Source organism: Eriocheir sinensis, chromosome 65, assembly GCF_024679095.1.
Source record: "Eriocheir sinensis breed Jianghai 21 chromosome 65, ASM2467909v1, whole genome shotgun sequence".
NCBI lineage: Eukaryota > Metazoa > Arthropoda > Malacostraca > Decapoda > Varunidae > Eriocheir > Eriocheir sinensis.
Genome location: NC_066573.1, coordinates 4,860,352 through 4,886,418, shown reverse-complemented (window position 1 = coordinate 4,886,418; position 26,067 = coordinate 4,860,352). Strand labels below are relative to the sequence as shown.

General features: G+C 44.8%; 1 protein-coding gene across 1 annotated transcript in view; it reads right to left on the bottom strand.

Annotated features, from left to right (window-relative positions):
• Positions 1 to 3,404, bottom strand: part of LOC126987478 (uncharacterized) — a 140,742-nt gene extending 137,338 nt beyond the window's left edge. Inside the window, exons 1-4 of the mRNA XM_050844446.1 lie at positions 3,346 to 3,404; positions 1,385 to 1,637; positions 643 to 983; positions 234 to 432 (exon numbers count right to left, since the gene is read on the bottom strand). Of these exons, the coding sequence (XP_050700403.1) occupies positions 234 to 432; positions 643 to 983; positions 1,385 to 1,637; positions 3,346 to 3,404 (852 nt within the window). The remainder of the gene's footprint in view (positions 1 to 233; positions 433 to 642; positions 984 to 1,384; positions 1,638 to 3,345) is intronic.
• Between the last annotated feature and the right edge of the window lie 22,663 nt (positions 3,405 to 26,067).

The following is a 26,067-nucleotide window of genomic DNA, read 5'->3' as shown; positions in this document are numbered from 1 at the left end:
GCAGCCACCACACGCTCCAGCATCTTGCCCACCACAGAAAGCAAGGAGATGGGCCTGTAGTTGCTGGGCTCGGACCTCGAATTTTTCTTGTGAACCGGAACCACACGCGCCTCCTTCCATAGCGAAGGCCACTTGCACTCCCTCAGGCAAGACGTGAAGACGGTGGAGAGAGGACCTGAGAGCTCCGTGGCACAATTCTTGAGGAGGCGTGGGCTTATGTCATCCGGGCCAACGGCTTTACCTGCGTCCAGGGCGTTGAGCAGCCGCTCAACCTGCCCTGCCGTCACCGACACAGAGGAGACAACACGGTCGGTTTCCTGGGGCAGCACGAGTGCGGGTCGTCCCGTGTCACCAACCTTCATTTTCTTGGCGAACAGTTCAGCCAGGAGCGAGGCCTTGTCTCCACTGCTTGTGGCCGTGGATCCGTCAGGCCTGGTGAGTGGAGGGACGGCAAGGGGTTGGTTAGCCCCCTGCCGCTCCTTAATGAGACTCCACCAGGTTTTGTTGCCAACTCCTGGGCCGCAAGGTTTCCGCTGCTGGCCCTCTCTCTGTCGCCTCTTCGCCCACGCGCAGGTAGCTGTCATCCGTTTGCAGGCCTCTCGGTGTTGGACCTTATTTTGGCGTGACGGATGACGCTTGTACCTCTCCCAGGCTGCATGCTTGGCCTCGGCAGCAACCCTGCATCGGAAACCGAACCAAGCGGGGTCACTAGGCCTGGCGAGGTACACCCTGCTGGGGACACATTGTTGCTGGAGGGCAAGGAGCTTGATGGTGAAAGCCCGTGCCTTAGCCTCGGCGTCCTCCACCAACAGGGTCTCCCAGTCCGTGTCCTCCACGGCGTGTCTCACTAACGGCCAGTCGGCCCTCTCCCAAAGCCAGATGGTGCGCGGGACTGCGTCTTCCCTCTCTGTGGTCAGCTCAACTCGAGCCAGTACGGCATAGTGGTCAGAGCTGCCCACTGGCCCCAGCTGCTTCAGCGGAGGCTGGCCTCGGGGAGGTCCGATAGCACAGGGTCCAGTAGCCCTCCTCGCTCATGTGTGGGGAAGGTTACGTGGTTTACCAGACCCTGCACCGTCAGTAAGTTATCGAAGGCTCCCTGCTCCAGGTGGAAGTTTAGGTCTCCCACCACCATCACGTGGGAGCACTAGTGACGCAGGAGCAGGGTGTCGAGCTCCTCCGTCAGGCAATCCAGAGGAGCCCGCCCTTGCCTAGGGGGGCGGTACATGACACAGAGGAGGAGACCACTGTTGTCCGACAGTGCCACCCTGAAAAATAGAGCTTCCGTTTGGTGAGGCAGCGTCACCTCAAGCTCCTGTACATTCAGGCAGTCCTTAAAGCAGGCAGCCACGCCTCCGCCTGCTCTGTTCTCCCTGTCCTTCCTCACCCAGTGGGAATAACCCGGGATTTTGCCAAACGTCGGCTCCACCTCCTCAGTGAGCCACGTTTCCGTCACAGCAACAACGTCGGCTCGATGGCGCAGGACAAAATTGTGGGTGAGGTCGCCAACATTTGTGCGCAGTCCCCTGACATTGGCCGACACGACGGTGAGATGCCGGGTGAGGCGCCCATGCCCTCGCCGCCTCGCGTTGGCTTGGCAGCGAGGTGTGGTGGTGAGGCGAGACGTGTTAGTGTCTGCCCTGCCACGAGGGGGCGGGCCAGGTGCGGTGAAGCTCAGGCTGTTGTTGTTGGAGTTGCCAGGTGGGGGGCTGCTGGGTGTCCTGAAAGGGCTGCTGAGGGTGGAGAGTTTGCTGCCTCCCCAAGCCTTCCGTCAGGACTCTCCTGAACAGCATTTCCTGGCGATGGTCAGCAGCACGGCCGTAGCACGCCTCGGTTGTGTGGATACTGCTTCCGCCCCGGAAGCAGTATCCACACCGGCGTCTTTCCCCTCCTCTGATCTCCCTCGGTGACCAGACGTCCTGTGAGTGAGTCAGGTGGGGTGGGGGGGGTCGCGTGCTCGGTGAGGTGAGGTGTGGTCCTGGCTGCTGCTGGGTCCGTTTCTTAAACCACCTCTTTTTGTTGTTGTTACCACTGTTGTTGTTATTGCTGTTGTAATAGTTGTTATTGTTGCTGTTTGTGGTGCTCTCTCTCTCTCTCTCTCTCTCTCTCTCTCTCTCTCTCTCTCTCTCTCTCATTCTAAAATAGCTCTCATTCCCCACCTGCTTTTAGTGTCGTAAGTCTGAACTTGTAGTAGAGCTGATGTATTGAAATGGTCACTTAGGTTTATTTTGTGTCTGCGTGCAAGAGTTTTCGCTTGGGTAATGGAGTGCTTGTATGTTGCAGCGTAAGTGTGCTTGTGTGTGTGTGAGTGAGTGTGTGTGTGGGGGGGGGGGGGAAGGGGGATCGTTCTTGGTATTCTTTTATTCACGTTTTTTTGTGTTTTGTTGTTTTATTTTCCCTTTTGCTGTGTCCGCGTCCAGCTTGTCACCCGGGTTGTCCACGCCGTATTCTTTTCCTTTTATATTTGGTAAGTTTTTTTGCACTTTTCTCTTTTACCCGCTTTTCCTCAGCATTCTGGTCTCCCGTTGTGCTTGTGTTTACTCCGCCATTCTTGCTCATTTCCTTTGTCTTCGTTGCTTCTAATTTCTGCTCTCTCTCTCTCTCTCTCTCTCTCTCTCTCTCTCTCTCTCTCTCTCTCTCTCTCTCTCTCTCTCTCTCTCTCTCCCCCCCCACGTTGTCCTCCATTCCACCTCTCATAACCTTGCACATCAGTTTGAGTTCGCTGCGTCCTTCCCATTAGTGTCACTCGCCCACATTTCGTCATCAAGCGTGTCTCGTCCGCCAATGAAGCTGTCAGGTAAATACAGATGATCGCCCGGTCTTTTTTTTACCTGCTTTTTTGCTCTTATTTTTTAACTTTCCGTATTTATTTTTCTTTTTTTTTCTCGCTGCGTTACCTTTCTTCAGCAATCAGTGACCCTTTTTTTCTTCCTTTTTCCTTGGTTGTGTGGTATCCAAGGAGTGATTACGGTGTGTGTGCTGGGGAGAGAGAGAGAGAGAGAGAGAGAGAGAGAGAGAGAGAGAGAGAGAGAGAGAGAGAGAGAGAGAGAGAGAGATGAACAAACAGAGACAGGATTTTATTTATGACAAATTCGAATAACTGAACTGTTTATTTAAGAAAGAATAATCATAGAAAATTACATCAATTACTGGAAATAAGATACGGCGAAACCAAAGAGAGACATACAGACAGACAGGCAAATAGACAGGCAGACAGACCGGCAAACATATATATAGACATAACCTTCTCCTTCCCCAGCAACACAAACGCCAGAATCACCAGCGTCGTCAAGAGAGAGCGAGAAGGCTGTAATCAAAGGTCATTTTTTTTTTCCTGTCTTTACTCACATTTCCCATTTAACTTCTGAGGGGGGGGAGGAGGTGGAGGCTGCAGCGAGGGGACTCATGAGTGGTGTTCGCCTTTGTAACTCACAAGGAGGGAGGGGAGGAGGAGGGGGGTACACACGCCTCAGCCACGTGTATGGAATTCTGAGTCGTGTCCTTGTTTTTTTTTTATCTTTCTGTTTCCATGATTCCAGATGAGGGTGGTGAGAGAGAGAGAGAGAGAGAGAGAGAGAGAGAGAGAGAGAGAGAGAGAGAGAGGTGGGGGGAGGGGTTCAGTGTGTGTGTGTGTGTGCGTGTGTGTGTTCTTGTGCGTTAGTTTTTCAATTGACCTATTTTTTCATCTATATATATTCATTCATTAATCTATATGTATGGGTTTTTTTTATGTGTATGGTAATCTAGCTACCTACCTCTCAATATCTATGTATGTATGACTATCTATTTATATTTATCTATCTGTCCGTCTGTCTCTCTATCTCTATCTACAAATTTGTATATCGTAGTGTGAGTGTTCTTGGCGTTTCTCAATTCAAGGGGCTGAAAAGACGTGTCAGTTGCATGGGAGAAGGAACACGATGAGTCACTGAAGGGGACGGATGACTCACATGCAAGGAAGGCGGAGATGACAGAGAGAGGGGAGGAGGAAAAGGGGAGAGTCACTTGCAGCTCAGAAGGAGTATACGTATAGGGGCTAACGGCGCCTCGTATTGTTTAGAGAAAAAATACGAAAGAAAAATGCTAAAAAGTAAAGAAAAAGTAGAGTGTAAGTGAAGGGCGGAGAGGGAGAGGATACTTATACAACTTGTAGTGAAAGGAAAAAGGGAAAAAGAACAGGGAGGGACTTTACGGTGCTAAGAGTAAGATAAAGGGGGTTAAAAGGAGATGAATTCAAGTAAAGTTTGCAGAGGGAGGGAAAGGGGCGAGTCTTTTCGAGGGTGAGAGGTAAACAATGGAATAATGGAAATGCAAAAGAGACGGAAAAGAAAGGAAAGGGAAACTAAAACAAATATTTGAAGGAAGGAGGTAAGAGCTTTCTGTCTTAAAAAAAAAAGGAATAAACATACAAGAAAGGGATAATGGGATTTTTATGTACGGAAGGAAACGATACATTGCTAGTTGAGAATGGATCAGGTGAAACAACTGCGATAAAATATATAAAAAAAGTACTGTAGGGCTTTGGCACCGAATAAACAAACATTGAAGTGAGTCATAAGAGAGTGAGCGAGCTTGCCAAATGAGTGCTTTGGGGAGGTTTAATCACTTGACTGCGGATTTCCTACAAGAAAACATCACCAAGCTACAGGAGTGGAACAAAAAGTGGCTGCTACAAATCAATGAAGAAAAATGTAAAGTCATGCACCTTAGGAGGGGAAATCCAACATACTAATATATAGGTACCACATGGGAAACACTCCACTATCCACCACAGAGCCAGAGAAAGACCTGGGAGTATATGTTACCAGATTACCAGTGAAAGCCAAATACGTGCCAATCGCAGCGGACGGGTTAAAATGCAAGCCGGTGTGTAACTAATTCCCTGTAGAAAGTTGAATGCCATGTAAAAGACTAAAAGAAAACTTAACTTCAAATACAACTTAAAAAAGTGTAGATAGATTAAGTGAACATACGAATCAAAGAGGCTGATACGTAACAAAATAAAGAAAATATAAGAAAAAATAAGTAGTAAGATGAGTAGGTAAAGTAGTATGATAAGTTGTGAGATAAGAAAAATGAAAGAACTATATGATTATGAAAAGATGAAGAAAATGATTAAGTGAAGGAGTGAGGAAAGTAATCAAAAGAAAACTCCGATAGACGAAGCTGGAAACAATAAGGCGCAAAAAAAAATATATATACCGGCAAAAATGAGAGTTTGATGAGTTGAGGCAGGACGAAGAGGCTGATGAGAAAAGTAATAGAAAGAACAACGATTTAGAAAGAAAATTAAACGAGATCACTTTTTTTTCAGTAACAAGGAACACGCCAGCCACACACACAAAAAAAAATGTAACTAAGAGGATCGGATAAACACGGAACGAAAAAAAAAAAAGCACGACGTCAATTCCTTTCTTTATTTTTTTTTTTACTAATAAAGACACGAAACAACTTGCCATCAAACAACAAAAAACAACACACACACACACACACACACACACAGGTATGCTTCTGTGCCGCGAGCCACCCACCTCATGCGTGCGGCACCGGTATATCTGGCAGGGGATGACCTTAGGGTCATAGATCAGCAGCTATGGGATGCCACATCACGTAGCTGCAACGTGGCCCTCGACGACATGGCCTGGACCCAAGCCTCTCTCCCACTTCGGCTTGGAGGATTGGGCCTCAGACGGTTGGCTGACGTGGCGCTGCCTGCCTACATTGCGTCTGTTGATGCTACGCGAGACCTGGTCTGTACAATCAACCGCCGCCCCACCGGCGACAGACCGGCCCCCCTAGCATCCGCCATCGACGCCTTTACGGCTACGCAATGTCCCACCTTCAACCCTGAAGAGCCCTTACAGCAGCGCCACCTTGACGAGGCAGCCTCCGAACACCGCCTATCCAATCTTCTGTCCCACGCTAACCAGGTTGACAGAGCGCGGCTCCTTGCTGCCCGGGCTCCTCACAGCGGCGCCTGGCTCTCGGCCCTTCCGTCGAGAGACTCGGGCTTCTCCTCCCGACGAGGCGGTCCGGACAGGAGTAGCCCTGCGACTGGGAGTCAACACAGCAGCCCCACCGTTGTCGCTGCGGAGCCATGGCGGACAGGCTGGGACACCACAACCTGTCCTGCAAGAGAGACCCCGGTCGCCTGCCCCGCCACGCAGCCCTCAACGATGTGGTGTACAGGGCACTGTCATCTGCCGGTGTGGCGGCCATCCTCGAGCCGCGGGTCAGACCGGCGATGGACGCCGTCCCGACGGCATCACTATTTACCCATTCACGCAGGGCAAGATGCTAGCGTGGGACGCCACCTGCGTGAACACCTTCGGCAGCACCCACCTCATCGACTGCGCCACCACAGCAGGCGCTGCCGCACGCTCCGCCGAGGCCCGGAAACGGCAGCGCTACGCCGACCTCGGTCAGCGGTATGACTTCATGCCGCTGACGGTGGAGACGACCGGAGTCCTCGGTCCCGCCTTCAGCGACCTCATCAAGACCCTCGGCAGGCGCATCCGAGAGAGGACCGGGGAAAAGCGGAGACAGAGTGGCTGCGGCAGCGGGTCAGTCGCAGTGATCCGCGGGAACGCAGCAGCGCTATGCCAGCAGCGCCCCACCTAAGACCCAACTCGTCCTATATTTTGTTATTCTTATGTATAATTCTTTAGTTTTTTGTATTATTTATCTGTAGTATAGTAAAAGATATGGTTGAGTGCCACAGTCATCGGCGTTCCGGCAGGGGCCGATGCATTGCAATGCGAACAATCTAACCGATTGTTCCACACACACACACACACACACACACACACACACACACACACACACACACACACACACACACACACACACACACACACACACACACACACGCACACACACATACACACACACACACACACACACACACACACACACACACACACACACACACACACACACACACACACACACACACACACACACACACACACACACACACACACACACACACACACACACACACACACACACACACACACACACACACACACACACACACACACACACACACACACACACACACACACACACACACACACACACACACACACACACACACACACACACACACACACACACACACACACACACACACACACACACACACACACACACACACACACACACACACACACACACACACACACACACACACACACACACACACACACACACACACACACACACACACACACACACACACACACACACACCTGTTAATTAAGAACCTGTTGGCACTTGCGGGAAGGAAGAAGGACAGGTGGAGGTGAGGTGAGGAGAGGTGAGGGGAATGGAGGGAGATAAGGTGAGGTAGGGTGAGGTAAGGTAAGGTAAGGTGAGGTAAGGTAAGGTAAGGTAAGGTAAGGTAAGGTAAGGTCAGGTAAGGTAAGGTGAGATGAGGCGAGGTAAGATGAGGGGAAGGTGAGATGAGGTGAGGCTAGGTGAAGTGAAGTGAGGTGAGATAAGATCAGGAGAAGTAACCTGTATAAGAGATTCATATGTGTTTGGGTAATTCAAGTTTCGTAGGTTTTCTCTCCGAAGGCCAGAAGTAAGAAAAACATCTCGGAAAAAGGCACAATAAGGGAGACGAAGTAGGATTTCACGACCTTGGGAAACTCAAATAAACTATAAATTGAAGAAGTAGCTATGATAATGTTTTCTGGGTGTGTTTGCATAACCTCTCTCTCTCTCTCTCTCTCTCTCTCTCTCTCTCTCTCTCTCTTTAAAGCCGCCCTCTCAGCCTCTCCCCACCATCGATACAAACACTACTAATTTACCTTTCACACACACACACACACACACACACACACACACACACACACACACACACACACAGGTTTTTATTTCACTACTCTCCCAACTTTCCAATTTTTATTTTATTTTCTCTCTCATTCCCTACCTCCCATTCCTCCTTTCATTTACTCCCTTTCCCTCTCTCCCTTATTTCCTGTCTTTTTCCTATTTCCTTCCTTCAACTTTCTTTTCCTCCTTATTTTCATATCTTATTTTATCTCTGTTTCTACCTTTATAATTCCCTTCCTTCCTTCATTTCTTTCTATCGCCGCATTTTTTCTTTTTTTTCTCCTTCCCCTCCCTCTCCCTTTTTCCATTTATGTCTACATCAATCGTTCTTCCCTTTCTAATCCATATCTCATTATTAATAATTTTTCCTTTTTTTTCTTTTTTTTCTTCACATTATTTTCATCATAAAAAGTGTGTTCTTGTTTTCGTTCTTGTTCGTCTTCATCTTCTATTTCATCATCATTATCTTGTTCTTCTTAGTCTTCATTATCCTATATTTTTTTTTCTTCTTTTCCTTTTCCTTGTTCTTCTTGTTCATGTTCTTGCTCTAGCTTTTGTTCTTTTTCTTTATCTACTTTTCTTCTTCTTCTTCTTCTTCTTTTTCTTTTCTTTCTTCTTCTTCTTGTTTTTCTTCTTGTTTTTCTTCTTCGTCTTCTTCTTTTTCTTCTTGTTTTACTTCTTCTTCTTCTTCTTCTATTTCTTCTTCTTCTTCTTCTTCTTCTTTTTCTTCTTGTTTTTCTTTTTCTTCTTCTTCTTCTTCTATTCCTCCTCCTCCTCCTCCTCCTCCTCTCCCTTAGCGGGCTGAATCACTCCAATTGGAAGAGTGTGATGACTTTCTTTCGTCCTTTCTTTAATCTTCATTTCACCTTCCGTGTGAGAGTGGATTCAGACGGTACTCCTCCCCCCCCCCATTCTCCCTCCTTCCCTCCACCCACTCATCCACTCACCCACTCTTCCTCCTCCACCTCTTCCTCCTCCACCACCTCGTCCGCTGGCACATACGCTTTCTATATATTATTTTTGTTTCCTTCCCATTCGTTACTATGAAAAGAAAATATTGTAAAATTTCATATTAATGTGTTGTATCTATTTTTTTGTTGTTATAGTAGTAGTGGTAGTAGTAGTAGTTGTAGTAGTAGTAGTAGTAGTAGTAGTAGTAGTAGTAGTAGGGGTAGAGGTGACAGTAATGGGTGACAGTCGCTATTCTTCCTATTATTATTATTATTATTATTATTATTATTATTATTATTATTATTATTATTATTATTATTAACCGAAAGAAAAATCATATCGACTTTAACGGAAGCAAAACGATTACTAATGCAAGTTTTTTCTTTTTACTTATTTTCACTTTTTCACCTGTTCTATTTTTGTCGAGGCTGATTGGCAGGTGTTGTCTCCGCCGTCACTATTTTCTTCACCCGCCCCTCCTCCTCCTCCTCCTCCGTCGTCTTCGTAGCATGACGTCCTTTCCTCCCACTGCCGCGCTCCTCCTCCATTAAGACATTTCCCGCGGGAGGAAAACTGAGGACCGGGGAGGAGGAGGAGGAGGAGGAGGAGGAGGAGGAGGACAGATATAGTGGAAGGAAGAGAGCGCCAAGGCCAAGAAGGTTGAAGGAATGCTTGAGGAGGAGGAGGAGGAGGAGGATTAGGAGGAGGAAAAAAGAAGAAGAAGAAGAAGAAGAAGAAGCGAAAGAGAAGATTCAGGTGGGAGGAAAGGATGTCAGGAGAAAAGCTGAAAAGAGAAGACGTGAAGGTGAGAGAGAGAGAGAGAGAGAGAGAGAGATGAAAGTGGGTCAGTTGAGATACACGTAGGAGGGAATAGAACGCAATTGGAATGATCTGTGTAGGCGGAAGGAGGAGGAAGAGAAGGAGGTGAGGTGAAGCAGAACGAAAAGCAGGAGGAGGAAAAGGAGAAGTACTTAGGAGGAGAAGGAGGAGGAGAAAAATCAAGAAGAATTTGTAGAAGCAGAAAGGATAGTTGACATTGGAGAGAAAGACCATGGATGAGAAATAAGAAAGAGGAGTTCGTAGTAGGAGAAAGAGCAAGCAGTTGGTAGGCGATATGGAGCGGAGAGATCAGCAATTAGTTAGGAGGAGAAGCAGATCAGAGGAGGAGGTGGAGTGTGAACAGTTGGCATAAGGCGTCGAAAGAACAGACAATAAAACAGTGGGAGTTGTAGGATGAGGAATGTTGGAGGAATATGACAACGGAGAAGAGGAAAAGGAGCAAGAAGAGGAGAAGGACAATAAGTAGGCAGGATAGTTGGTACGAGTAGAAGGGACATAAATAAACTAAAACAGTTGGAGTTGTAGAATGAGGAAAAGAATGTTGGAGGAATATGACAACGGAGAAGAGGAAAAGGAGCAAGAAGAGGAGAAGGACAATAAGTGGGCAGGAGAGTAGGTACGAGTAGGAGAAGGGACATAAATAAACTAAAACAGTAGGAATTGTAGGAGGATGAGAAAGATGTTTAAGGAATAGGAAGAGGGAAAAAGAGGAAGAGGAGCAAGAAGAGGAGGAGAGGCAGGTGCGCGGCCCTCCTTGCAATGGCTTGGGCGTGTGTGCTAAGCTGAACTCGATCTTGGCGCCGGCCGGATTTTCCAATTATCCGGCTAAGCGCGTGGCTAACGGTGGAGGCCGCTGCGCTATCCCCGCACCCCGCCGCCCTGATCCCCGTGTTTGTGGATAATTACCTCGCTTATGGCCAATTAGACAAACTGTGAAAGTCTCATGAAATTATAATTCGGATGCGATCGGAAGAGGGAAGTGAAATGGCAAGCTTTTCTCTCTCTCTCAATATTAATGCAAGTGTATAGTAAACATAAATAGATATCATGAATTCGGTCTATGTATGTCTATTTTTAGCTCCCCTAATTGCCTTTCCTCTGAATTGCACATAATACGAACGAATGGGTTTTTGCATGCAGCTGTGTGTGTGTATGTGTGTGTGTGTGTGTGTGTGTGTGTGTGTGTGTGTGTGTGTGTGTGTGTAATTCACCACGGCCTGATCACGAGGTGGACTCGCTTTCGCCAGCAGGTACTGCCAGGACCTCACACACCACACACCCCATCCCCCTTGCTCAAGGGGGGACAATAACCACTCCTAGTCAACGGAAAGAATCCGGCAACCGCCTGTTTGGCCGTTAAGCCTCGCAGCGCAGCGCTCTACCGATTGAGCCATCGGAGCGGTGCGCGCGCGCTCGCGCGTGTGTGTGTGTGTGTGTGTGTGTGTGTGTGTGTGTGTGTGTGTGCTGGTGTTGGCTTAGGAATCAGGCATAAGGGGCATAAGACGTCATCCTCTTAAAAGTGTGTGTGTGTGTGTGTGTGTGTGTGTGTGTGTGTGTGTGTGTGTGTCGGGGGCTTGGAGGGCATGAAGGCAAGGGAGTGTGACGGCAGAATGAGAGGAGGAGAGTGACGAAACCGAGTGGGTAACAAGATGGAGTTTCAAGAAGGAGTGGGAGGTGATTAGACCCTTGGGGAAGAAGGCAAAGGTTAGAGAGAAGAAGAGGTGGAAAATCTGAAAGCAGGGACAGGAACAGTTTGGCTGAGAGGGAGTGGAAAGGACTAGAAGGGGAGGAATGAAGGGGGGAAGGGGTAAGAGATTGTTGAGTAAAGAGACAACAGAGGAAATAGATGAAAAGGGCAAGAGAGAGGAAGAAGGATGAAGAAAGGGAGATGGAAGCGTTAATAGAGAGGAGACAAAGAGATGGAGTAGAGAGGAAAGGGTGAGAGATGATACTGATGAAGCGAGAGAAGAGTTCAGGAGGGAGAGAGGTTGGCTATCCCACATTTGGTTAATATCAAATAAAATATCCTGTGAAAAAACGCGTATTGAGCTCAAAATAGTTCCTGCAGCTGAATTACCAATCAAGGGGAGGGGAAAAATAGAGCCCAACGGAATGTATAAACGAAAAAAAAGTTAAAAAAAGAAAGCAGCGTATTTCCATGTGGTCTGTAAAGAATTCAATACATTCATGAATATATACAGCGAAATGGTCAAGAAACGAAAAGAAAAATCGCAAAATGTATTCGAAAATCATTACCGCTGTCTAACAAAAAGATGCCATTCAAATTTCGTGTAGCCAACCATTAATTTTTCTAATATTTTTTTCATAAAACACTAGATCGTATTTCTTTCACCTCAAAGTCTCAAAACCTGATAAAAAGATATTGTTTTGTATCGGAATTTAAGGCGATTACTACCTCTTCTTTTTTAAATTGCCCCATAACAGTTTTTCTCATAAAGTCTGGCGTCCATTAGAGAACGCAATAAAATCTTTCCCCTCTTATCAACACACTTTCAAACGCCTTTCTTTGTTGGGCCGAAATTAGCTGCAGTTATCCGGCAATCATTCTATCGCGTGGGATGGAAAATCGATGCTAGTATTATGCTCGCGATCAACCACACACACACACACACACACACACACACACACACACACACACCATATTCTCTCTCTCTCTCTCTCTCTCTCTCTCTCTCTCTCTCTCTCTCTCTCTCTCTCTCTCTCTCTCTCTCTCTCTCTCTCTCTCTCTCTCTCTCTCTCTCTCTCTCCTGTTTTTTCCTTTTCTGTCCTTATGTTTTTTTCCTCCTGATATTTTCACTTCTTCCGTTTTCCTTTTCTCTTTTTATTTCATTTACTCTTCCAGCTTTTTTTAAATTACTTAATGTATATTTTTTCTCAGTTTTCATCTTTTGTAATTTTCTTTTTGTTTATATTTTCATTTATTTATTTTTCTTTTCTGTGTTTCCGTTTCATTTTTCGTTCGTTTTTATTTTCCTTTTTTTCCCTCATCTCCTGTCACAATTTTTTTCGTTCGTTTTCCTCTTCTTTTTTCTTCTATTCGTCGATGCTTCTTTATATATATTTTAATTTTCCCTCTGCATCTATTTTTTTCCTGACATTCATCATTCCATGCATACCGTTTAAATAATTACCTTTCCATTTATTGCTTTTATTCCCTCGTCCTTGCTATTTTTATATGGGCGTTTATTGTTCCCCTTCATATCAATTCTTTTTATTCATTATTCTAACCTCTTTTCATATGGCTTTTCCCAATTTCTTTGATCTTACATTTTTCCCTTTTTTGTTATATAATTGCGCTTCTCAGTTTTCTCTTTTCTTTCTCTCTCCTTGTTTCCTCATTTTTCTTGCCTTACCTTTTCTGTTCCTCCCATTTCTGTTTTCGTTGCTGTTAATATTGAATGGTGTGTGTTTTGTGTGTTTTTCCTCCGCTTGTCTCTAATTACGCCTCCCTTTCAGCATTCCTCGACATATATCCTTTTTTCCTTTCCTTTTTTAGTTCTCCCCGCGTGCAGGTATGTCAACGTTGTCTTTTTTGCCTCTTTTCTTTTTCGTCCTCCCGTTATATTTGAAACGTGTGCTCGTAATTAGTAAGCGTCGGAAAATATATTTGATTGACATTGCTTTCTTTAATTTTACCACGCCACGCACATTCATTCTCTCTCTCTCTCTCTCTCTCTCTCTCTCTCTCTCTCTCTCTCTCTCTCTCTCTCTCTCTCTCTCTCTCTCTCTCCCCCCCCCCCCACCCCCGCCGCCACGTGGCGTACTAAAAGACTGGAAAAAGCTAAGAAATTTTATTAGTAGAGAGGAAAGAGCAAGTAATTGAATCTTGATGTCACCGAGAGAGAGAGAGAGTGCAATGAGGATGACCAAAATGAGAGGAAATCAGAGGCAATAAAAAGCGGTTGATTAGTCATTTCCCTGGCGCATCCTCCTCCTCCTCTTCCTCCTCCTCTTCTTCCTCTTCCTCGTCTTGTCCTCCTTTCCCTCCTCCTCTTCCTCCTCCTCCTCCACCTCTTCTTCCTCTTCCTCGTCTCGTCCTCCTTTTCCTCCTCCTCTTCCTCCTCCTCCTCCTCCTCCTCCTCTTCTTCCTCTTCCTCGTTTCGTCCTCCTTTCCCTCCTCCTCTTCCTCCTCCTCCTCTTCTTCCTCTTCCTCGTCTCGTCCTCCTTTCCCTCCTCCTCTTCCTCCTCCTTTTCCTCCTCCTCCTCCTCTTCTTCCTCTCTTCCTTTTCTCGTCCTCCTTTTCCTCCTCCTCCACCTCCAGTTACTACTATTACCTACCACTATTTTTATTTTTTTTGCTTCTCACTGTATTGCTACTTAGATCACTGCCCCAACAACAACAACAACAACCACAACAACAACAACAACAACAACAACAAAAACAAAAACAATAAATCTAAAGCCACCATCATCACCACCATCATCACCACCACTACTTCCTACACTCACCACCATTACTATAACACTCCAGAATCAACATTTATCCCTAACGAACCGCACACTACCACCACCACCACCACCACCACCAGCACCACCACCACCACCACCAGCACAGAAACAACAACAATGGCTTTCACGCGTTTCCATACACTCAACATTTATATATATTTTCCCCCTCCCTGAAATTCACGCCAACACTAAAACACACACACACACACACGCACACACACACACACTTTAACCCTCTCCCCCCACACACACCTCAACCTCCCTTCACACCCCTACCCCCCAAACTACCGACTTCCCTTCCCCTCCTCCTCCCCTCTCTCACACGTACACCTTCCTCTGCTCCCCTCCACACCCCAACCTCCAAACAATCTACCCCCCGACACCCACCTTCTTTCCCCTCCCCCTCCTCCCACATACGGTCTCACACATTCCCAACATGGACATGCCCACACAGGCTCCGATAACACCCTCCAGCCCACTAGCAACAGATAGCTACACATAACCGTCGTGAAGGACAGCCAGCACATCCCTCCACCCCACCTCCGATCCCCCTTATCGCGTGGTCTGTGTACGGATAGTGTTTTTCCATCTGTTCTTCTTTTATGGTGTTGTCGTTGTTGTTGTTGTTGGTGGTGGTGTTGAAGATGATGGTGATGGTAAGTGAACTGGGCTCGTTTGGTGCATGTCAGCAGGTATAAGCTCTTTAAAGTAGTCTATCTTGTTTTCGTTTTTTGCAAATGAGTCGATTGTATCCCTAATTTCTTTATGCTATTTTTTTATTGGCTTTTTTTATTCTGTTTTGTAAAGGAATCGAGTGTTTTTCCCATTTTTAGTCTCTCTTGTTTTTGTTTTACAGCGTCGATATTGACAGGAATCTATTTTTCATGCCTCTTATTTTTCCTGCCTCAGTTTTTTCTCCCCCTCTTTCCTTTTTTCTCTGTCTTTTATTGTCTCCTCAAGTTTTCTCCTCTTTTCATGCTTTTTTCCCTCTGATCTCTGACTTTTTCCTCCTTTAATAATTCTTTTCCCCTCACGTCCTTTTATTCGTGAATGATTTTTCCTGTCCGATGTGAGCAAACCTGTCCAACCAATGACTTTTCTTATTGCTCACCCACTTTTTCTACCTTTTTTTATCTGCCAGACTAGTTATTTTTTCGAGAGGGGGCCGAGAGAGCGGAAAAAAAACTGGGTATACTCTGATTTCCTTCTTTGACTCGATTTGTTTTTTGTTCCTTTTGTTATTCACTGATTCAATAACTCTCTTCGTTTCAGCGTTCGTTATTTGTTATGGATTCCGTGACACAGTTTTCACGGCCTCATTCATTCGTTATTTCCTTTCCTTTTTATCTAATTTTTACCTGGACGTGTTTTTGGGTGTTAGTATGCATGTGTGTGTGTGTGTGTGTGTGTGTGTGTGAGCTGTAGCAGTGAGCAGCTCCCATGGCTTAAAGTCTACGAATGAAGTTTTAAATAAAGCTGCGATGAGCCTCACATAAGCTTTAGTATTTTTCCCCCTCGCCCTGGCATCCCCCTTTTTTATCTCCCCATTGGATCAGGGTACACCACCAACAACAACAACACCAAAAACATCACCAACACCACTATCACCACCATCACCACCATCACCACCATCACCACCAACACCATCACTACCAAACACAATATCTATACGCCACCATTTCACCTCCCACCAACACCACTATCACCACCACCACTACCACCACCAACACCAAAAACATCACCAACACCACTATCACCACTACCACCAACAACACCATCACTACCAAACACAATATCTATACGCCACCATTTCACCTCCCACCAACACCACTATCACCACCACCACTACCACCACCACCAACAACAAAAACATCACCAACACCAGTATCACCACCACCAACAACAACACCATCACTACCAAACACAATATCAATACCCCACCATTTCACCTCCCACCAACACCACTATCACCACCACCACTACCACCACCAACACCAAAAACATCACCAACACCACTATCACCACCACCACCACCAACACCATCACTACCAAACACAATATCAATACGCCACCATTTCACCTCCCACCAACACCACCAACAACAACACCATCACTACCAAACACAATATCAATCCCCCACCATCTCACCTCCCACCAACACCACTATCAACACCACCAACAGCAACATCATCACTACCAAACACAATATCAATCCCCCACCATCTCACCTCCCACCAACACCACTATCAACACCACCAACAGCAACATCATCACTACCAAACACAATATCAATCCCCCACCATCTCACCTCCCACCAACACCACTATCACCACCACCAACAACAACACCATCACTACCAAACACAATATCAATCCCCCACCATCTCACCTCCCACCAACACCACTATCACCACCACCAACAACAACACCATCACTACCAAACACAATATCAATCCCCCACCATCTCACCTCCTACAAACACCACTATCACCAGCACCACCACCACCGATATTATCACCACCACCATCATCAATATCACCAGATCAATAACAACAACAATACAAACACCATCAACACCACCACCACCACCACCATATTTATCTTATGAAGACTTTCAGCAAAAAAAAAAAAAAACACCACAATTACCACCACCACCAACGTCATTACTGTCACCTTTTCATCACCACTAACATCACCACCATCATCACAACCACTGATATTATGACCACCACCAACACCAACATCACCACCACCAACACCAACATCACCACCACCACCACCAACATCACCACCACCAACAACATCACCACCACCAACAACATCACCACCACCAACACCAACATCACCTCCACCACCACCACCGTCATATTAAGATTATAGAGACTTTATTATTAATTGGGTAAATGTGATTAATATTCATGTTATCAAATTTATTATTATTGCCATTGGTCTTATCATCACATTCATCATCAGTATTTATTATTATTGGTTATTATTATTACTATTATTATTATTATTATTATTATTATTATTATTATTATTATTATTATTATTATTATTATTATTATTATTATTATTATTATTATTATTATTATTATTATTATTATTATTACTATATATTTTTATCAGCAGCCTTAGTAGCAGCAGTAATTATGGTAGTAGTAGTAATTGTTGTAATAGAAGGAGGAGGAGGAGGAGGAGGAGGAGGTAGAGGTAGAGGTAGAGTTAAAAGAGGACGTAAATAAGGAATAGTATGAGGAGTAATAAAAAGATGAGGACGAAGAGGTGGAAGAGAAAGAAAGGAAGGATCAGGAGGAGGAGGAGGAGGAGGAGGAGGGATAATAGCCTTATTTATAGAGCGAAAACAAGGTCAGAGAAGATAACGGTAGATGTTTTTTGTGCCGAAGACTTGCTGTGTCCGTAGCTAGAGAGGAGCTAATACATCTTCGAGTAGCACATGTTTACCAGAAGATGGAAAAATAGGGTTATTGATGCTTCTGTGATGGGATATGGGAGAAGACGGAAGGAGGGAGAGAGGGAGGGAGGTAAGAAGGTAGATTGGCTGGTAAGAAAAGAATATAGGGCATAAGTGAGGTAAGTAAGGATAGAGGGAGATGGATAATAGAGAGGAGGAGAGAGGAAGACGGGGAGAGAGAAAGAAAGAAAGAATGAATGGAATAGATGTGGAAGAGATGGAGGGATGCTCGGAGAAGAGAGATGATCGTGAGCAGGAAGAAAGAGAACTAGAGGGAGATGAGGAGAATGTGAGGGAGTGTGGGAGGAAGATAAGAAGATAAGAATAGAGATAGAAGAGGAAAAGAGGATAGTGGATAAAAAGGAGGAAATAGAGAGAGAGAGGCAGAAGAATGAACGGAAAAAAATATATATAGCGACAATAGAAAATGGGACGTAAAACCAAAACAAGGGGACGAAAAATGTAAACTATCGAGTCTCCATTTTATATTCAGTGGCTTAGATAGGAGGAGGAGGAGGAGGAGGAGGAGGAGGGATCATACATATATTCATACCACTAAAGGAAGTACAAGAACAGACACACGCACACACACACACACACACACACACACACACACACACACACACACACACACACACACACACACACACACACACACACACACACACACACACACACACACACACACACACACACACACACACACACACACACACACACACACACACACACACACACACACACACACACACACACACACACACACACACACACACACACACACACACACTCTCTTCGCTGCTCACGTCTCCAGTGTTGCCTCTTCGGACTTTAAACGACCACGTGAAGTACTTTTTGCTGATGTTTAATGCAAATGTTTGTACTAGAGAGAGCCTGCTGTTGTTGTTTTTAGCGGTATTGGTGGTGGTGGTGGTGTTGTTGGTTGTGGTACTGGTGGTGGGTATGTTATTGTTGTTAGTGGTGGTGGTGGTACTAGTGGTGGAGTTTGTAATATTATTGTTGTTTGTGGTGGTGGTGGTGCTGTTGGTGTTGTTGTTGTTGGTGGTGTTGTTGGTTGTGGTACTGGTGGTGGGTATGTTATTGTTGTTTGTGGTGGTCGTGGTGGTGATGGTGGTGGTGATAGTAAAAATATGAAAGTAGAAGCGAACGAAGGACATTTGGGAGACGGAAAATAGGCAAAAGCTGGTACGTAAATAAAGTTAGGTTGAATTGTATTAGTTCAGTTCTATTAAGATTGATGTTTGATTATGTTTGGATAAGTTGCTAGCTGAGATTAGGTTATGAGAGAGCCTGCAAGATTTGGTTATGCTAGGAAGGGCAAGATTAGGTTCGGCAAAGCAAGATTATGTCAGATTAGGTCTGTTAACGCTTGATTCGGTTTCCTTTGTTTACGCTAGGATAGGTAAGGATAAGTTAGGCTGGGATAGGCGAGACAAGGTTTGGTTAGGATGGGTTAAAACGGCTCGGGTTGGATTAGATTAGGTTGGATTATGTTTGCATGTTAACGCTTGATTCGGTTTCCTTTGTTAATGCTAGGATAGGTAAGGATAAGTTAGGTTGTGATGAGCGTGACAAGGCTAGGTTAGGATGGGTTGAAACGGCTCGGGTTGGATTAGATTAGGTTGGATTATGTTTGCATGGGGTTGGCTGTGTGTGAAGAGCTTTCGTTGGGCTTGGCTGGATTAGGAGAGTGCGACTAGATAAGCTCCAGACGACACTGCGGAGAATGGTCTGTTTGGGCAGTGAGTGTGGTTGTGGTCATGTCGTGCGGTGAGGGCTGTGATGGTGCGGTTGTTCCTGCCGCATTAAGGAGGGAAGGAAGGAAGGAAGGAAGAAGAGGAAGGAAAGGTTGGTGGTCTGTGGTTAGCGTGGTGCTGGTGGTAGCGACGATGAAGTTGGGAACTGCACTATTGGATGGTTGGTAGTAGTAGTAGTAGTAGTAGTAGTAGTAGTAGTTGTTGTTGATGTTTTTGTAATAGTAGCAGTAAATCTTGTTGACCTCACTGTTGCATCATAATCACCATCACCAGCAGCATCAGGAAAAGGGTAGTGGTGGTGGTGGTGGTAGCGGCGGAAATAGATAACAGCGTGATAGCAGCGGTATTAACGCTACTATTGTTATTCACATGAACACGACTAACGGTTACGGTTATTATTACTGTTGCTCGCATCGCTAATCTCTGACGCTGCTGCTCCATGCCTCTGTTACGGTTGCTGCTACTACTACTATTACTACTACTATTATTACTACTACTGCTACTACTACTACTACTACTACTGCTATTGCTCCCACTCCTACTCCTCTTCTCCTTCCTCCTCCTCTTCCTCCTCGTCCTCCTCCTCCACCTCCTCCTCCCCCTACTAATACTACCACCACCACCACCACCACCACTGCTATCATTGCTGCTATTACCGTCCGCTATTAGTTGAAGTTGTTGCAATTTCCGGGAGAGTTGGTTCACTCGCGGAAGCAAATATAAAAATAGAGGCCGTGAACAGAGTGATTATGGTAATTACAAGCGAGCCTCATTCTGTAGCTCTTGACGCGATGTTATTATTACTATTATCATTATTATTATTTTGAAGGTGTTAATGACTGTGAACCCTGGTGATGGTGGGAGTCGTGGAGTAAAGGTGGTGATGGTGATGGTGGCAGTAGTAGTAGTAGTAGTAGTAGTAGTAGTAGTAGTAGTAATAGTAGTAGTAGTAGTAGTAGTACCGTCCACAGGGTCAAAGACAATGCTGGACAACTCTCAATGGGGGAGAGAAATGTAAGAAAGCAATGTAGTTAATGGATACGTCTCTCTCTCTCTCTCTCTCTCTCTCTCTCTCTCTCTCTCTCTCTCTCTCTCTCTCTCTCTCTCTCTCTCTCTCTCTCTCTCTCTCTCTCTCTCTCTCTCTCTCTCTCTCTCTCTCTCTCTCTCTCTCTCTCTCTCTCTCTCTCTCTCTCTCTCTCTCTCTCTCTCTCTCTCTCTCTCTCTCTCTCTCTCTCTCTCTCTCTCTCTCTCTCTCTCTCTCTCTCTCTCACGTCTTATCTTCTTACCCAGCTGTTTCTTTCTCTATTTTTTCCTTTTCTTTCTTCTATCATTTTCTTTTTGTCGAGTAATCCTTTCTTTATGTTTTCCTCTTTCTTTATCTCCTCAATTCCTCTCTCTTGTTCCTCCTTCTATTAATTCTTTCCGTCCTATCTTGTCTTTTTTTCCCTCCGGTCTCTCTTATTTCCTTTCTTCCTCATCTCATCTCTTCCCATTTTTCTTTTCTACCTATATTCTTTGTCTTCTTCCATTTCTCCTCCTTCTCTTTCACTCTTTCTCTCCTCCTCTCCATTCAGTATGCTTCTCCTTATTCCCTTCTCCCTTCTATTCAATTTTACCTCGTCTCCTCTTTCTCCATCTTGTCTTTTCTCTCCTTTATCTTTCCTCTCCTCTCTCCTAAGTCGTCTCACCTCTTTTATCTTTCTAACTGTGGATCCTCTCTGTCCTTCTCCCGCCCTCTGTCTGTCTCTCGCCCCCTCTCCCTCCTTCCCTCTCCCTTCCTCTTTCATTTTCTTTCTCTCCTAACTCTTCCCTCACTTTTATCTTTCTGTGTCTTCTCTGTCTGTCTTCCTTACCACCCCCTATTTCTCCTCTGTCTCCTTCACCCTTGCCTTCCCCGCTGACGCCATCCCCCTCTCCCTCCTTCCCCCTTATCAATCATCTCTCTCCCTTTTTCCCCGTTTCCCTCCTTCCCTCTCTCTCCCCTTCCCCTTCTCGTCTCCCCCTCTCCCTTCTTCCTCCCTCTCCGTCCTTCCCCTCGCCCTCTCCCGCCGCTTCTCTCCCCCTCCCTCATTTCTTCCGGCGCCTCGGCCTCTCATAATTCCGGGTGTAGGTGTCGGCTCAGGAGGATTACTTGCAACAAACAAAGGAATTAAGGTCGAGAGGATTCCGTTGTGTTTTTTTCCGCCTTCACGGCCGCCTATTTGTTTGCTGTTTGTTCCCCTGTGAATAGTTATGGAAGGAAAAAAGAGGGAAGGGATGGTGAATAAAGGGGACATTTAGAGGGGACGAAAAGTGAAAAAAAGAGCAGACGGAGGAAAAAAAAGTGTGATAGAGGAAATGTGATAAACAGAGGAAGAGGGAATGTGGAGTATAAGAATTAAGGGACGAGAAAACAATAAAAGAGAAACATGGAAAAGTAAAACGATAAAATGAGGATAAAAATGATGAAGCGAAAATGAAGAAAAGGGGAGAGGGTGAGTGACGAAAATAGGAAAAAAAGAGAAGTATGTAATAGGGAGAGTAAGAGGTAAAATAGAAGAATGAGGGAATTATAGTTGAGGAGTAAAAGGGGAAGTGAGAAAAGGAAAAGAATGAAGGGAAAAGTAAAGAGGAGAGTGAAAAAGGGAAACGAAGAGGAAATGAAAAAGAAAGTAGAAAGAAAAGTGGGAAAATTAATCTAAAACGGCACTTTCCTTTCCATGTCCCCTTTTCTTTTTTCTTTACTCTTTATGCTTTTTTTTTCTGTAAGTGAAAGACTGAAAAAAAACACTCATATATTTTAACTTTGTTCATGTTGTTGACGCTGAATTTATCCTGTCATTTTTTTCTTCTCTATTCTTTGTCCTGTCCCCTTTTCTTTTTTCTTTATTCTCTATGCTTTTCCTTTTTATCTGTAAGTGAAAGACTGAAAAAAACCACTCATTTATTTTAACCATGTTGTTGGCGCTGAATTTATCCTTTAGTCATTTTTTTCTCCCCTGTTCTTTGTCCTGTCCCCTTTTCTTTTTTCTTTATTCTCTATGCTTTTCCTTTTTATCTGTAAGTGAAAGACTGAAAAAAAACACTCATATTTTAACCATGTTGTTGGCACTGAATTTGTCCTTCTGTCATTTTTTTTCTCCCCTATTCTTTGTCCGTAAAAGAAAAAGGAACAAAAAATAAACAGCATCAACAAGGAAAGATAGAAAAAAAATAATGTCAGATGAGTGACTTCATTAATTTGGAGATCATTTTTTTCATTTTTTATCAGAATTGTGATTTTTGGGGGAACGCTACTCTTTTTTTTTGGGGGGGGAGAGAGGGCGGGCGAGGGGACGGAGGCTGCCTGTAGTCATTGTTAGATTGAAATAAAAAAATAAAAAAACTGCAGCTGTATTTTTATATCCTTCACCGGCAAAATGATACACGTGCAACAATTTTAACCTATGCCGTTTTTTATGTTTTTTTTTTATACGTATTTTTATGTATTTTGTGTATATTTCCTCATTTTCCTTTTACTCCTCCATGTTTTTTTTATTTTCTGTTTTTCCATCCTTTTTTTCTCCTCTCTCTACTTTTACTTTGTGTCCCCCTTTCTTTTCATCTTCTACCTCTGTCTACGCACTACCACCTATGATTACCACCACAGCTATTTCCGGCAACACCTGTTATCACGAATTACTCCTCCACCACCACTACTTTATTTTACTTCTACTTTGTTCTCCTTTCTTTTAATTTTTCACTTTTTTATCACTTTTTTTTAACTTTTTTCCACTTTTTTCCACTTTTATTCACTTTTCTCACTTTTTTCACTCTTTCACTACTTTCTTTTACTTTTACTTTGTCCTTTCTTTTCATTTTTCACTTTTTTATCACTTTTTTTCACTTTTTTCCACTTTTCACTTTTTTTCACTTTTTTTCACTTTTCTCACTTTTTTCACTTTTTCACTACTTTCTTTTACTTTTACTTTATGCCCCCCTTTCTTTTCATCTTCTACCTCTGTCTACGCACTACCACCTATGATTACCACCACAGCTATTTGCGGCAACACCTATTATCACCAACCACCACCACCACCACCACCGCCCTCACTATACCATTTTCCGCTAAACTCCAAATTTGCTCCTGTACCTTAATTAGTATCACCACCACCACCACCACCACCACCATCAGCGCTATCTACTCTAATTGCCATTACCAACAACAGGTTTCAACACCATCATTACCATTACCTCTAACACCACCACCTACAACAACAACAACAACAACAACAATAACAACAACATCCACAGGAATAACTTTTTCATCTCTCTCTCTCTCTCTCTCTCTCTCTCTCTCTCTCTCTCTCTCTCTCTCTCTCTCTCTCTCTCTCTCTCTCTCTCTCTCTCTCTCTCTCTCTCTCTCTCTCTCTCTCTAAAAAAAAAACCGGCATATGATAATGTATATATATAATCAACCACCACCACCACCTCGTCCCTTTATACACTCCGATAATAATGGAACATGAGCTAATTTTCGCGCTGGGCCGTCGCTTCCGATTATCGCCACGCCGGCCCCGATACCCGCCCGTGGTGCCCGATAATTCAGGGGCGACGCAGGAATATCGGAAACATGGACTGAACATCATGCACTCATCCCCACCCCCCCACCACCACCTACATTCCCTTCTCCTCCCCCCTACCCCTGCGTTCTTCTCTCTCCCCTTCCTTCTCCCTGACTCCCTCTCCCACTAGACCTCCCTGTTTCCCTCTCTCTCCACGCCCCTTCCTCCATTCCCCTCTTTTCCTTCCGTCTATCCATCCCCTTCCCTTTAATCCCTTCCCCTCCACCTAGCTCAGCCGCCCCCCCCCCTTCTCCGCCTCTGTGTCATGACAATAGGCGATAGAAACTTGTATATCCGGTGCGCATGAGAGAGCAAATTTGGCTTTGTGTGTGTGCATATATTTGCATCTGTCTTTGTGTTTGATCTGTCTGTCTCGCAATATTAATCTGTGCCTCTTTGTGTCTGAGTCTGTGCCTGTCTGTGTCTGTCTGTCTGCGTTGGGATCCTCCGCCGTGATTCTCTTCCCTTCGTTCACCGTTGATTGGGCGCAGGTCAGTGTGCGAAGCGAGGCTGTGTCGGCGAGCAGGGGATGAAGTATTGGGAGGAGAGGCGGCGAGACGGGGCTGACGGCTGATGAATGTCACGGTCAGGAGGTCAGTGGGAGAGAGAGAGAGAGAGAGAGAGAAAGAGTGAGAGAGAATCAGTCGGTCGGCCAATGATTTTAAGCTGTAATCCATTTGGCTTCGAAACGGCCAAGAGCCAATTCGAACCATTTGACAGCGGGAGGGACGAAGAGGCTGATGGAGGAGGTCATTGTCAAAGAAAGAGGCGCAGGAAAGGGGAAGAAAAATATCCAGAAAATGAGACTTGAAAAAATGTAGAAAATGGTTAGAAAAGCTTTCGAAGGAGGAGAGTTAAAAGGGTTCAAATAGGGCTAAAAATGGTTAGTTCGAGTGATCAGAGGAAGACTAAATATGTTCATGAAGAGAGGGCTAGAACAGCGTCAGAATCAGTCAGACACTAATAAAATCACAAGGGGGAAGAATGAGAATGAAGGAGAATAATAAAATAAGGTTTAATAGTAAGAAATAATTTACAAAGGGGTCAGAAAGTGGTTTGGAAAAGGCTCATGGAGTTAAATTTATTGGAAAGAGACCTACAGAGAAGGTTCCCAAATATCAAAATGCTTAGAAGTAGAATGAAAAGGAGATCAGATTCACTTAAGTCACTAAAGGTTTAATAGTAAGAAATAATCTACAAAGGGGTCAGAAATAAGTTTGGAAAAGGCTCATGGAGTTAAAGTTGTTAGAAAGAGACCTAGAGAGAAGGTTCCCAAATATCAAAATGTATAGAAGTTGAATAAAAAGGAGATCAGATTTACTAAAGTCACACCAACATGAAACAGAGTCCAGGAAAAAGGGGATCAGATCGTTAATATTCAGTCGCGGCTTCCCTCTGCCAACTACTTTCTGCCGTCAAAGGGTTAGGGAAGGGATCAGAAAGGGAATCAAAAAGAGGTCACAGTCATTTATGCCACACTCCGAATTCAGAATCAAGTCGAGGGAATAGGGGATCAAATCATATTCAGTTGTGGTCTCTTGCTGTAAAATAGTTCCTGCAGTAAAATGGTTTGAAAAAGATTAGAAGAGTGGTCAGAAAGAAGATTGGAATCCACTAAGTCACGCCAGAGATCTGGATTTTGGTCCATGAAAGAGGATCAAATAATTTATTCAGCCATGGTTTCTCTGCTCTCCGTAAAATGACTTCTGCTGTAAAGGAATCAGAATCAGACCACGAAGAGGATCAGATAGAGGTCAGAGGCTTCCAAGGCACACCACCAATCTGCACTCAGGTCCTGGAAAGGGGATTGAATCGAATAAATTCAGTCGAGTCTTCTTTGTTCCCTATCAATGAGACGTAAAAGGAGCAGGGAAGGTCAATAAGGTCAGTTCGCCAAAGTCCCGCCACCCTGAAGTTTAGTCAGGTCCAGAAATAGGGAACCGAGTCAGATAAGTCCATTCGTGGGTTCTCTCAGAGGAAACAACTCAAGGGCAAAAAATATCAAATAAAGGTCGCTAGTCGCTGTTCCTGTAAAGAAAAAAGGACAAAGGGGCGAAAAAGAAAGGAAATGTGTCATGATACTCACTAGTTCAACCCTTTCTGCCGCATAGAACTCAAGGAAATAGATCATC